The sequence below is a fragment of the Myxocyprinus asiaticus genome, chromosome 27, assembly GCF_019703515.2.
Source record: "Myxocyprinus asiaticus isolate MX2 ecotype Aquarium Trade chromosome 27, UBuf_Myxa_2, whole genome shotgun sequence".
NCBI lineage: Eukaryota > Metazoa > Chordata > Actinopteri > Cypriniformes > Catostomidae > Myxocyprinus > Myxocyprinus asiaticus.
In genome coordinates this window covers 43,691,156-43,706,249 of record NC_059370.1, presented here as the reverse complement: position 1 = coordinate 43,706,249, position 15,094 = coordinate 43,691,156, and the positions used below count along the sequence as shown (strand labels likewise).

At 40.3% G+C, this 15,094-nt stretch overlaps 2 protein-coding genes and 1 long non-coding RNA gene across 3 annotated transcripts; 2 read left to right on the top strand and 1 right to left on the bottom strand.

Moving 5' to 3' along the window:
- The first annotated feature begins 1,501 nt into the window (after positions 1-1,501).
- LOC127417852 (protocadherin beta-16-like) lies at positions 1,502-3,904 on the top strand. Its single transcript, XM_051658087.1, has one exon. The coding sequence runs from the start codon at positions 1,502-1,504 to the stop codon at positions 3,902-3,904; it is 2,403 nt and encodes an 800-aa protein (XP_051514047.1).
- Positions 3,905-4,892: 988 nt separating this feature from the next.
- LOC127417851 (protocadherin beta-16-like) lies at positions 4,893-6,768 on the top strand. The gene is made up of 2 exons (XM_051658086.1): positions 4,893-6,707; positions 6,754-6,768. Exons 1-2 carry the CDS (start codon positions 4,893-4,895, stop codon positions 6,766-6,768), a joined length of 1,830 nt encoding a protein of 609 aa, XP_051514046.1.
- LOC127418130 (uncharacterized) lies at positions 6,769-15,073 on the bottom strand. The gene is made up of 3 exons (XR_007893369.1): positions 15,008-15,073; positions 10,759-11,017; positions 6,769-6,914 (listed from the first exon to the last, which is right to left on the bottom strand). It is a non-coding gene; the product is annotated as an uncharacterized LOC127418130 (long non-coding RNA).
- Between the last annotated feature and the right edge of the window lie 21 nt (positions 15,074-15,094).

Here is a 15,094-nt window from a genome sequence, read left to right as displayed (position 1 = left end):
ACTTATAGTGAAGAAGTTTACTCCCTCAATACACAATAGTGTTGTTTTGATAAACTGGGCGTTTTTCATGGCCTTACATAAATCATAATTATTTGGAATTAGAAAGGAAAGATATTTGAAATTATTATTAATTTTTTATTTTTTTTATTTCTGACACTAATATTTTTCACTGGTTTTTTTCTTAGTTTTTTATTAGTATTAGGAGTAGCACTTCAACTTATGCCGATGTACTTTATTCTATTATTATATTAAGATGTTGATTTTAAGAAGTTTTTTTTTTAGCACTGCATTCGACAAGTCACATCTCTACCTTGCTGCTGCTGCAAAACACACACACACACACACACACACACACACACACACACACATATATATATATATATATATATATATATATATATATATATATATATATATATATATATTCTAGATGATTGATTTTCAGAAAATATTTTATTTGTAATTTCTTGTAGTAGGACTGAGAAAAGTTTAGTAGAAGTTCATTTGCTTATGTTTAGTCAGTTTCTCTTAAAACTCTTCAGTCATCTTGCTGCTACTTGCGATTCAGTGTCCAGTGTTAACCTTTTTACAATATGATGGTATTAATAAGTAATGTTTGTTCATTTTGGTCTTTTTTTCTTGGACATCTTCGATCTGTCTTTGTATTGAAGTGAATTAAACGCAGCTTTAGTCTGGGTCTCCGCTTTTCTTCCCTGACCATGGTGCTGAAATGCAGTCTCGCCTTCATTTCCCTGCATTCCCCTATTTATCTCTGTAATGCAGAGGATCTTATTGGGCCATTCCTGAACTTTTCAGTCTCACTTTTTGTGCAACTTTAAATTGTACACGCATTTATATGTAGATATTTTCATGAGGATAATTGATTTACTTCTTTTTCTCTGTGTCTCTCAGATCAGCACACACACACACACGAATAAGACCAGATCAAATAACTGAGCAAAAGCAAAATACTTTTATTTTTGTATTTTTTTTTTATTTATTTATTTAAATGTTTGATATTTTCACAAAGTAATACAGTCATTTTCTTTAATATATATTTGTATTTTAATATACATTTGATGTTTTCATTATTCAAAACTCAGTACAGTAGCCTACACATTTGTTTCTCAATCATGTCTGATACTGAGTTGGCTGTGGATTTATTTTAATATATCTGTAGTTCATGAAATTGGACTCAGAGTGCCGCTGTTGGTCAGTGTGTGACAGTTTAGAGAGCAGATTTGCAGCAGTTCCACCCCCATCATCTCCATATTATTAGAGAGAGAGACGGAAGCTGAGCACACAGTCTGAAGAGGAGGAGAGATAACGCAAATCACGGAGAGAGCGAATTTAAGACCTCTTTCTTGGATTTACTGGCGTTTTATTTAATGATTTTGACTTTGGATATATGAATGATTTCCAGATGGTTTTCTGGATTTATTTAGTTGGATTCAACCTTAATCTTCCTTTTGTGGTCTTCTGGAAAATGTCGGACAGAACAATGGCGCGGCAAGTACTGCTGTTTATTTGGTTTCTCTCTCTCAGTTCAGCTCTCGGGCAGGTCAGTTACTCCATTCCTGAGGAAATGGCGAAAGGCTCTTTAGTCGGTAACATAGCGCAGGATTTGGGTTTAGATTTAAAGAGGCTGAAATCGGGTAAAGCCCGTATTTATACAGGAGACAGCGCTGAATACATCGAGCTGAATAAAGAAAGAGGAGTCCTCCTTATCAAAGAGAGAATAGACCGAGAGGCGCTATGCGGACAGACAACGCCTTGCGCACTACATTTTCAGATTATTCTTGAAAATCCTATCGAATTTTACCACATCACTGCTGAGGTAACCGATATCAATGATAATGCCCCTTATTTCAGTAAGCCAGAAACCTATTTTGAAATTAGTGAATCTGCCGTAAATGGGGCGAAATTTTATATAGAGCAAGCCGTGGATCTAGATGTTGGGACGAATGATATCCAAAGCTACGCACTTTCATCTAGCGAACATTTTGCATTAAAACTGCATAGTCAGGCAGATGGTAGGAAAGCGGTTGAGATGGTCTTACAAAAACCTCTAGATCGAGAGAAACAGGAACATATTGCTTTAGTTTTGACAGCAGTTGATGGAGGTGATCCGCATCTTTCTGGAACATCACAGATACGTATTAAAGTGCTTGATGTAAATGACAATGCACCTGTTTTCACACATTCTGTATATAAAGCCACTGTCACAGAGAATTCGCCGAAAGGGACTGTCGTCATGAGAGTCGAAGCCTCTGATGCGGATCAGAGCACAAACGGTAAAATTGTTTACTCAGTTACCAATACTCACGACGGTGTCCCTGAAACGTTTGAAATAAACAGTCAAAATGGTGAATTGAGAATAGTTGGTGTTATCGATTACGAAAAAGCCAGACACTATCAGATTAATGTTAGAGCGAGTGATCATGGTGGTCTATCAGATTCAAGTAAAATAATGATCGACGTTTTAGATGTCAATGATAATAAACCAGTAATCAATATTATGTCAAAGTCAGCTATGCTATCAGAAGATTTTAAACCTGGCACTGTTGTTACTGTTATAAACACACAAGACTTGGATTCTAATGATAATGGCAAGGTACAGTGCTTTATTAATGAAAATTATCCATTCGCTTTAATGACGACCACTTCTAATTTCTTCAGTTTAGTCACAGATGGTGATTTAGATCGGGAGAGAGAGTCTGAGTATAACATCAGCGTGACGTGCGCTGATGAGGGCGTGCCCTCTCTCTCCAGCAGCGTCACTCTCTCCTTACAGATATCAGATGTGAATGATAACGCGCCTGTCTTTGACAAGAGCTCATATGAGGCCTCTGTTCAAGAAAACAACACACCGGGTCTTTCCATATTCACCGTCAGAGCCAGAGACGCAGATTTTAACCAGAATGCCCGTGTGTCTTACATACTGGAGGACTCGTCGGTTAACGGAGTGCCCGTCTCCTCGTTGGTGTCCGTTAGTGCTGATAGTGGAGTCATACATGTAGTGCGATCTTTCGATTACGAGCAGATCAAAGATTTTCAGTTCTGCGTAAAAGCGCAAGACGGAGGTTCCCCTCCTCTCAGCAGCAACGTGAGTGTGAAAATAATTATTCAGGACCAGAATGACAACGCGCCTCAGGTTCTGTATCCGGTCCAGTCTGGTGCTTCTGTGGTGGCTGAAATAGTGCCTCGTTCGGCAGATGTGGGTTATCTGGTCACTAAAGTGGTGGCTGTTGATGTGGACTCTGGACAGAATGCCTGGCTCTCATATAAACTGCAGAAAGCCACAGACAGGGCGCTGTTTGAAGTGGGCTTACAGAATGGAGAAATAAGAACTGTACGTCAAGTGACAGATAAAGATGCTGTGAAACAAAGGCTCACTGTTGTAGTGGAGGACAACGGGCAGCCCTCTCGTTCAGCTACAGTCAATGTGAACGTGGCGGTGGCGGACAGCTTCCCTGAAGTGCTCTCGGAGTTCACTGACTTTACGCACGACAAGGAATACAACGACAACCTGACTTTTTATCTGGTCTTGGCCTTGGCTGTAGTTTCCTTTCTCTTTATCGTGTCTATCATAGCCATACTGTCAGTCAAATGCTACAGATGGAGACGTGAGAGGATGTATTACAAATCTGGAGCGAATCTGCCAGTTATTCCGTATTATCCGCCTCTTTACGCAGACGTAGGGGGCACAGGAACTTTACAGCACGTGTACAATTATGAGGTTTGCAGAACCACTGACTCCAGAAAGAGTGATCTGAAATACGTCAGACCTTGCAGTGAGAGCATCATTAGTCTGGACACCAGTGGAACACAGACACTCCCGCATGCGCAGAGAGACAAACTGACCAGTGAAGAGTTCCATGATCAGGTGAGGTTTCCTATTTAAGAGTTCTGTTTTTTAAAACGCTTCACTGCTTTGCAGTTGCATCCTTCGCTTTTAGAAAATAAGAGAAATATACACTGCAAAGGGGTTTCTGTACTGAAACTGATATATTTACCTATTTATTAGTGTGTTTTACCTGTTTATTTGTGTGGTTTGTTTGAGGCGTGAAATGTTTCTATTTTTATTTTTATTCTCAAATAATTCTGAGACTTTGGGTTATGGGCAAATCAGCGCTGTGAAAGGATGTTTCTGTTGCGCTGTCCAAGGTGCTGAAACCAGGTCCTTAGACCTTTTTTTCCCTTTGCTTTCGTCACAACTGATATTTAAAGTGACACATCAAAGCCTATAGTTTTACATATTAAATAATATTAATTGCTATTTTTACTATGTATAATCGTATTATATTGTTACACTTGCCTTGTTTGTTTGTGAAAATAGATAATTTTGGCTTTTTGATTAAACATAAGATTAACTAATCACATCCTCGAACAAACACTTGGAGGTTACTAGAAACAGATTTCTTTATGATTTATGTTTTCTACTTTTCCCTCGTTTTTATTATGTTAACAAATGCAGTCATAGTTTTGTGTTTCTTGTGGTATTCTTCTCTTTTACTGCATACTTCTTTTGAGCTCCGTACTGTTCTATATGTACCTTCTATATAGGGCTCATACTTTCATGTAGTAACTAAGAATGGTCTCAGAGTGCCGCTGTTTGTCTGCTAAATGCGTTGAAGAGCTCATGATTCCAACAATACCGCCCTCTCCAACTGCACTTATTAAGAAGAAAGAGACGGAACCGTGTGCATAACGCACAAACACAGGACGTAAAGCAGAGGACACCGTCGTACTGATAAAAGGTCAGCCTTTTTGCCCATGTTTGAATTTCTCCATTAATCGTGGACTCTTTTTATTTTGGACCTGAGGAAATCATTGATTTTGATACACCGTGGCTTTGTTTTCGAGGTCTTGAGCAAATGTCGGACAGAACAATGGCGCGGCAAGTACTGCTGTTTATTTGGTTTCTCTCTCTCAGTTCAGCTCTCGGGCAGGTCAGTTACTCCATTCCTGAGGAAATGGCGAAAGGCTCTTTAGTCGGTAACATAGCGCAGGATTTGGGTTTAGATTTAAAGAGACTGAAATCGGGTAAAGCCCGTATTTATACAGGAGACAGCGCTGAATACATCGAGCTGAATAAAGAAAGAGGAGTCCTCCTTATCAAAGAGAGAATAGACCGAGAGGCGCTATGCGGACAGACAACGCCTTGCGCACTACATCTACAGATTATACTCGACAATCCCATGGAACTGTTTAGAGTAACTGTTGAAATTACAGACATAAATGATAATTCACCTAATTTTAAGCGGGATGAAAGACGATTTGAGATAAGCGAATCAGCTGTTATAGGGTCCAAATTTATGCTGGAGAAAGCGATAGACGCAGATATTGGCGCAAATGATTTACAGAGTTATTCTCTGCAACCTACCGATCATTTTAATTTAAAACTTCATGGTCAAAGCGATGGGAGTAAAAAGGTTGAAATGATTCTACAAAAGCCTTTAGACCGAGAACAACGGGAGGACATTTCTCTGGTATTAACAGCAATGGACGGTGGAGATCCTCCTAAATCAGGGACTGTTCAAATACATATTACGGTGCTTGATGCCAACGATAATGCTCCAGTTTTTACTAAGCCTATTTATAGAACAATTATTACCGAGAACTCACAGAGAGGCACGCCAGTTACCACTGTAAGCGCTTTTGATTCAGATAAAGGGACGAATGGAGAGGTGAGTTATTTAATTGCAAACAGTGACGGGTTATCTGATATTTTCCAAATAGATGAAAATGGATTGGTGATATTAGTTGGAAAAATCGACTATGAAACATCTAAGCATTACCAAATTGATATAGAAGCAGTTGACAACGGAGGACTGTCTGACTCTAGCAAAATAATAGTTGACGTAATTGATGTAAATGACAACGCACCCGTCATCACAGTGATGTCAACATCTTTAACAATACCAGAGGATTCGTCACAGAGTACTGTGATTGCCATAATCAGTGTTAATGATCCGGATTCAGAAAGTAATGGACAGGTTCAGTGCAGTGTAAAAGAAAATATTCCTTTTACAATCAAATCAACTTCTAATGGATTTTATAGTATTGTGACAGATGGTGATTTAGACCGTGAGAGAGAGTCTGAGTATAACATCAGTGTGACGTGTGCTGATGAGGGCGTGCCCTCTCTCTCCAGCAGCGTCACTCTCTCCTTACAGATATCAGATGTGAATGATAACGCGCCTGTCTTTGACAAGAGCTCATATGAGGCCTCTGTTCAAGAAAACAACACACCGGGTCTTTCCATATTCACAGTCAGAGCCAGAGACGCAGATTTTAACCAGAATGCCCGTGTGTCTTACATACTGGAGGACTCGTCGGTTAACGGAGTGCCCGTCTCCTCGTTGGTGTCCGTTAGTGCTGATAGTGGAGTCATACATGCAGTGCGATCTTTCGATTACGAGCAAATCAAAGATTTTCAGTTCCGCGTAAAAGCGCAAGACGGAGGTTCCCCTCCTCTCAGCAGCAACGTGAGTGTGAAAATAAATATTCAGGACCAGAATGACAACGCGCCTCAGGTTCTGTATCCGGTCCAGTCTGGTGCTTCTGTGGTGGCTGAAATAGTGCCTCGTTCGGCAGATGTGGGTTATCTGGTCACTAAAGTGGTGGCTGTTGATGTGGACTCTGGACAGAATGCCTGGCTCTCATATAAACTGCAGAAAGCCACAGACAGGGCGCTGTTTGAAGTGGGCTTACAGAATGGAGAAATAAGAACTGTACGCCAAGTGACAGATAAAGATGCTGTGAAACAAAGGCTCACTGTTGTAGTGGAGGACAACGGGCAGCCCTCTCGTTCAGCTACAGTCAATGTGAACGTGGCGGTGGCGGACAGCTTCCCTGAAGTGCTCTCGGAGTTCACTGACTTTACGCACGACAAGGAATACAACGACAACCTGACTTTTTATCTCGTCTTGGCATTGGCTGTAGTTTCTTTTCTCTTTATCGTGTCTATCATAGCCATACTGTCAGTCAAATGCTACAGATGGAGACGTGAGAGGATGTATTACAAATCTGGAGCGAATCTGCCAGTTATTCCATATTATCCGCCTCTTTACGCAGACGTAGGGGGCACAGGAACTTTACAGCACGTGTACAATTACGAGGTTTGCAGAACCACTGACTCCAGAAAGAGTGATCTGAAATACGTCAGACCTTGCAGTGAGAGCATCATTAGTCTGGACACCAGTGGAACACAGACACTCCCGCATGCGCAGAGAGACAAACTGACCAATGAAGATTTTGATGATCAGGTGAGGATTGCTGTTTCTGTGTTTAGTGCAGCTGTGCATGCGTTTATTTATGTTCAGGTTTTTTTATGAATATATATATATATATGTTTAATTAGTGTTTTTAGTGTGAGGCTGCCCATAAATCTTGATTATTGGTATTATAATTAGTCTATAAAGGTCTGTTTTTAATAAAATATATTTAAACCAGTAAATAATTATTAGTAGTAATTATAATCATAAACATAAATTATTATTTAGCTATAAAATTAATGTTTGTCTCACTCTTTATGGCAATTACAGTGTTCAACTTTTCATAACCATAAATGTAGAAACACAAACTATTATATCTGATGATTAAGAAGTTAAGATATTTCTATGAAAAGCAAAGATTAAATTATGCTAACAATAAATGCAAGTAAAGTTGGCCTATATGGTTTCGCATATTCTATACTGCCTATCTCTTGTGATATAAATAATATACAAAATAAATAAATATATTCAGCACAACAACCACATTCTGACGTGATTAAAACATCTGAATTTTGAGCGGGAATCGCTGCAATTTGACATTTGGATTCTTGCCATGTGATTGAAAAGATTAACATCTCGGATAATCATAAAGTATACAATTTATATATGTTTTTCTGTACTTTTCGTACTCATGCACAAATGTAGGCTTTTGTTTTCTGCGCTTGTCTTTTGTTCTCTGGCCATGGTGCTGAAATGCCCTCGGTCGCATATTTTCAGATCCTCATTTGACTGTCAAGCGCAGGCTATTTTTTAGTTCTTCTTCATGTATTTTCGTGTTGTTTAAATTTAGACATTCACTCTGATATTAGTATTATGAACTTATTCTTATTCGAATATATTCCTTGCTCGTTATGGTGGTGTTTTATCTTTGCACGTATAACGGTTGCATGTCCTGTGTATGCATGTTTTTAAGGGGCTAGAATTCCCTTTCTATATGTTCTTTTCTTTATTTTTGTATTTTATTTTTGCCTAACTTTATGCAATCGTTTTTTAAAAACAAATGATGTAAGGTTTATATATATATATATATATATATATATATATATGCAGTTGTTGTACTTCTGCCTATTTTGACCTTTTAAAGTATTTATAATTACAGAAAAGCTATGAGTGTAGCTTATTCTGTAGTTCATGAGAATGGACTCAAAGTGCCGCTGTTGGTCAGTGTGTGACAGTTTAGAGAGCAGATTTGCAGCAGTTCCACCCCCATCATCTCCATATTATTAGAGAGAGAGACGGAAGCTGAGCACACAGTCTGAAGAGGAGGAGAGATAACGCAAATCACGGAGAGAGCGAATTTAAATGTATTTTCCCTGGAGTTGCAGTCTGTTGTTTTAGTTTTTCTTGCTTTGGAGAAGTACATGATTTCCTGCAGGTTTTCTGGATTTATTTAGTTGGATTCAACCTTAATCTTCGTGTTGTGGTCTTCTGGAAAATGTCGGACAGAACAATGGCGCGGCAAGTACTGCTGTTTATTTGGTTTTTCTCTCTCAGTTCAGCTCTCGGGCAGGTCAGTTACTCCATTCCTGAGGAAATGGCGAAAGGCTCTTTAGTCGGTAACATAGCGCAGGATTTGGGTTTAGATTTAAAGAGACTGAAATCGGGTAAAGCCCGTATTTATACAGGAGACAGCGCTGAATACATCGAGCTGAATAAAGAAAGAGGAGTCCTCCTTATCAAAGAGAGAATAGACCGAGAGGCGCTATGCGGACAGACAACACCTTGCGCACTACATCTACAGATTATTCTGGAGAACCCAATGCAGTTGTATCGCATTACAGTTGAAGTCACGGACATAAATGATAACGCGCCGATGTTTAGTAAGAATGACATGAGATTTGAAATAAACGAAATTTCTTCTACAGGAGCCAGATTTCTGCTGGAGAGGGCTATTGATCATGACGTCGGTCGAAATGGTCTTCAGAGTTACTCCCTCCAGCCTACAGATAATTTTATTTTAAAATTTCAGAATCTCCCTGATGGAAATAAAGCTGTCGAAATGGTTCTTCAAAAACCCTTAGACCGTGAAAAACAAGAGCATATCTCTTTACTGTTAACAGCCTTTGACGGAGGTGAACCCCAGATGTCTGGGACAATGCAGATACATATTACAATTTTAGATGCTAATGATAACGCCCCTGTGTGTTCACAGTCCGTGTACAAAAGTAGCGTAGCTGAAAATTCGCCGAAAGGCACTGTTATAACAACAGTTAGTGCATCCGATGCTGACCAGGGTTCAAATGGAAGAATATCTTTTTCTCTTTCAGGTACGGCTGACAAAGTGGCTGAGATTTTTGAAATAGATCATGATGTTGGTGTTGTCAAGCTTATTGGGGGCATAGATTATGAAATAAGAAAGTATTACCAAATCGATGTTCATGCACGAGATGATGGCGGTCAAACGGATTCGTGTAAGGTCATTGTTGACGTTATTGATGTAAACGACAACAGTCCCGCTATTAATATTATTTCAAAATCCAGTCATTTATCTGAAGATTCGAAATCTGGCACTGTGCTAGCAATGTTAAACATTCAAGACGCAGACTCGAATGAAAGCGGTAAAGTTAATTGTCATTTGAATGAAAATGTGCCTTTCGTCATTCAGTCCTCACCCGATGGGTTTTACAGTCTAGTGACAGACAGCGATTTAGATCGGGAGAGAGAGTCTGAGTATAACATCAGTGTGACGTGCGCTGATGAGGGCGTGCCCTCTCTCTCCAGCAGCGTCACTCTCTCCTTACAGATATCAGATGTGAATGATAACGCGCCTGTCTTTGACAAGAGCTCATATGAGGCCTCTGTTCAAGAAAACAACACACCGGGTCTTTCCATATTCACAGTCAGAGCCAGAGACGCAGATTTTAACCAGAATGCCCGTGTGTCTTACATACTGGAGGACTCCTCGGTTAACGGAGTGCCCGTCTCCTCGTTGGTGTCCGTTAGTGCTGATAGTGGAGTCATACATGCAGTGCGATCTTTCGATTACGAGCAGATCAAAGATTTTCAGTTCCGCGTAAAAGCGCAGGACGGAGGTTCCCCTCCACTCAGCAGCAACGTGAGTGTGAAAATAATTATACAGGACCAGAATGACAACGCGCCTCAGGTTCTGTATCCGGTCCAGTCTGGTGCTTCTGTGGTGGCTGAAATAGTGCCTCGTTCGGCAGATGTGGGTTATCTGGTCACTAAAGTGGTGGCTGTTGATGTGGACTCTGGACAGAATGCCTGGCTCTCATATAAACTGCAGAAAGCCACAGACAGGGCGCTGTTTGAAGTGGGCTTACAGAATGGAGAAATAAGAACTGTACGTCAAGTGACAGATAAAGATGCTGTGAAACAAAGGCTCACTGTTGTAGTGGAGGACAACGGGCAGCCCTCTCGTTCAGCTACAGTCAGTGTGAACGTGGCGGTGGCGGACAGCTTCCCTGAAGTGCTCTCGGAGTTCACTGACTTTACGCACGACAAGGAATACAACGACAACCTGACTTTTTATCTGGTCTTGGCCTTGGCTGTAGTTTCCTTTCTCTTTATCGTGTCTATCATAGCCATACTGTCAGTCAAATGCTACAGATGGAGACGTGAGAGGATGTATTACAAATCTGGAGCGAATCTGCCAGTTATTCCGTATTATCCGCCTCTTTACGCAGACGTAGGGGGCACAGGAACTTTACAGCACGTGTACAATTATGAGGTTTGCAGAACCACTGACTCCAGAAAGAGTGATCTGAAATACGTCAGACCTTGCAGTGAGAGCATCATTAGTCTGGACACCAATGGAACACAGACACTCCCGCATGCGCAGAGAGACAAACTGACCAATGAAGATTTTGATGATCAGGTGAGGTTTTAATATATATATATATATATATATATATATATATATATATATATATATATATATATATATATATATATATATATATATTATGATTTTTTTTTAGCATCTTAAAACCCCACATTTTTTAAAAAGTGCTGGCTGCATTTGGAAGCAATCTCGACACGTTTTCTGATAAAGGTTTCAAAATAAGTCTCTTCCTAAATTTTGGAAAATTAGGCTAATTATACCAATACTGGAACAGACCTTTGTTTTATTGGCATTTAATTTCAGCAACAGTAGACATCAGTAGATTACCTGGAGTCATTCATACATTTCGCAAATTACTTCTCATAATTAGGCATTTGTTTTCATGTTGACATTATTGCCTGAGTTTCGGATGAGAGAACGACTGAATTTTGTCTACAATGTTTTGTTGTTGTTGTTGTTGTTGTTTAGTGGCCGTATTTTCCAGCCGTTTATTTTCCTGACATTTTTTTTGCTTTTTATTATTTACTTTACTTTCGGTTAAGCTTTAGTGTTTACATGCCATTGCCAAATTAAAAATTGAGGGAAGTTTTCCACAGATATTAGTATTTATGTGTAGCCTGCTTCCTATTTGATTTATTATTAGTTTTAGTTTTTAGATAAAAGTTTGGATTATAAACAGCCATTTTTGGCGGCTATGAAAATGGTCTATTATGCCACTTTATACCATTTAGGATCATCAGAAGTCTCGCTATTTTTATATCATGTGGCGTTATCAACTTTAAACACTGTTTATATTTTGTGCTACCTACAGTTCGATTTGCTAATCATTTCTGAACCTACGTGTGGTTATTTCATCTGTCCTTGTGAAGAAAGCTGTTAAAGTGCAATTGTGTCCTAGTACCTGACCATGGTCCTGAAATGCTGTCAAGCATTCTTCTGTCTACTCTTTCTTACCTCCGTTCGATGTAGCATCTATTTGAGATCGTATGTCATTTCAGTCTCTCAGCTCGTTTATATTAACAAAAAATAATAATAGACCACATTCCGATATTTTACATGTTAATATTTTTTTCAGACTTTTCTCAGCCATTACGCTCAGACAATCCGCAAGTTTGAAATAACGTCATATCTCCTTCAGTTCATTTTATCTTTAATTAGTTGGTATTTACTGGAACTCCTACAGTAACTTCTCATTGCTAGACATTTTTAATTGTGAGTGTCATCCGCGAGTGCTGTATTTTATTCCTTATAAAATGGATGTGCATCTAAAATGCGTCCCATTCTGAGATAAAAGCGAATCTATTTAGGATATTTCTGTAGTACATACAAATGGACTCAGAGTGCCGCTGTTGGTCAGTGTGTGACAGTTTAGAGAGCAGATTTGCAGCAGTTCCACCCCCATCATCTCCATATTATTAGAGAGAGAGACGGAAGCTGAGCACACAGTCTGAAGAGGAGGAGAGATAACGCAAATCACGGAGAGGCTCATTTTTATTTTGTGAAAATACTGGTCTTTGTTGTACTACTTCTTTCTTTGGATATATACAGTATATACACGATTGCCTGCAAGTTATCTGGATTTATTTAGTAGGATTCAACATTAATCTTCGTGTTGTGGTCTTCTGGAAAATGTCGGACAGAACAATGGCGCGGCAAGTACTGCTGTTTATTTGGTTTCTCTCTCTCAGTTCAGCTCTCGGGCAGGTCAGTTACTCCATTCCTGAGGAAATGGCGAAAGGCTCTTTAGTCGGTAACATAGCGCAGGATTTGGGTTTAGATTTAAAGAGACTGAAATCAGGTAAAGCCCGTATTTATACAGGAGACAGCGCTGAATACATCGAGCTGAATAAAGAAAGAGGAGTCCTCCTTATCAAAGAGAGAATAGACCGAGAGGCGCTATGCGGACAGACAACGCCTTGCGCACTACATCTACAGATTATTCTGGAAAATCCAATGCAACTTTACAGAGTAACAGTTGAGATACAAGACATTAATGATAACGCCCCAATTTTCAGCCTCAATGAGATGAAATTTGAAATTAGCGAACTGGCTCAAACTGGAGCTAAATTCGACTTGGAGACTGCGGTTGACACCGATGTGGGTTTAAATGGTCTTCAAAGGTACACGCTGAAACCAAGTGACAATTTTATTGTTAAAACTCACAGTTCTCCTGATGGTAGTAAGACAGTAGAAATGATTTTACAAAAACCGCTTGATCGTGAAAAGCAAGATCATATCTCTTTATTATTAACAGCATTCGATGGCGGGGAGGTGCAAATGTCAGGCACAATGCTGATACACATCACAGTTTTAGATGCAAATGATAACGCGCCCGTTTGCAGTCAGTCAGTCTACAAAGCAAGTATAGCCGAGAATTCAGCCAAGGGCACCGTGCTGACTACAGTCAGCGCGTCTGATGCAGATCATGGTTCTAATGGAGTCATAACATATTCTTTATCCTCAGCAGCGTACGCAAGCCTATTTGACATTGGCCAACATGATGGCGTGCTCCGCTTAATTGGAAATGTTGACTACGAGAAAAACAAACATTATCAGATAGCAATTCAAGCAAGTGATCAAGGAGGGCATACTGATTCTTGTAAAGTAATTGTTGACGTCACAGATTCGAATGATAACAAGCCAGTGATCAGTATAATATCCCAATCAAATCAGATTTCTGAAAATGCCCCGCCAGGGACAGTTCTTGCAATGATGAACATACAGGACGCCGATACAAATGAAAATGGCGCAGTAAAATGTGAATTAAATGAAAACATTCCTTTTATAATCCATTCTTCATCGGATGGGTTTTACAGCCTTGTAACCGACGGCGATTTAGATCGGGAGAGAGAGTCTGAGTATAACATCAGTGTGACGTGCGCTGATGAGGGCGTGCCCTCTCTCTCCAGCAGCGTCACTCTCTCCTTACAGATATCAGATGTGAATGATAACGCGCCTGTCTTTGACAAGAGCTCATATGAGGCCTCTGTTCAAGAAAACAACACACCGGGTCTTTCCATATTCACAGTCAGAGCCAGAGACGCAGATTTTAACCAGAATGCCCGTGTGTCTTACATACTGGAGGACTCGTCGGTTAACGGAGTGCCCGTCTCCTCGTTGGTGTCCGTTAGTGCTGATAGTGGAGTCATACATGCAGTGCGATCTTTCGATTACGAGCAGATCAAAGATTTTCAGTTCCGCGTAAAAGCGCAAGACGGAGGTTCTCCTCCTCTCAGCAGCAACGTGAGTGTGAAAATAAATATTCAGGACCAGAATGACAACGCGCCTCAGGTTCTGTATCCGGTCCAGTCTGGTGCTTCTGTGGTGGCTGAAATAGTGCCTCGTTCGGCAGATGTGGGTTATCTGGTCACTAAAGTGGTGGCTGTTGATGTGGACTCTGGACAGAATGCCTGGCTCTCATATAAACTGCAGAAAGCCACAGACAGGGCGCTGTTTGAAGTGGGCTTACAGAATGGAGAAATAAGAACTGTACGTCAAGTGACAGATAAAGATGCTGTGAAACAAAGGCTCACTGTTGTAGTGGAGGACAACGGGCAGCCCTCTCGTTCAGCTACAGTCAATGTGAACGTGGCGGTGGCGGACAGCTTCCCTGAAGTGCTCTCGGAGTTCACTGACTTTACGCACGACAAGGAATACAACGACAACCTGACTTTTTATCTCGTCTTGGCCTTGGCTGTAGTTTCCTTTCTCTTTATCGTGTCTATCATAGCCATACTGTCAGTCAAATGCTACAGATGGAGACGTGAGAGGATGTATTACAAATCTGGAGCAAATCTGCCAGTTATTCCGTATTATCCGCCTCTTTACGCAGACGTAGGGGGCACAGGAACTTTACAGCACGTGTACAATTATGAGGTTTGCAGAACCACTGACTCCAGAAAGAGTGATCTGAAATACGTCAGACCTTGCAGTGAGAGCATCATTAGTCTGGACACCAGTGGAACACAGACACTCCCGCATGCGCAGAGAGACAAACTCACCAATGAAGACT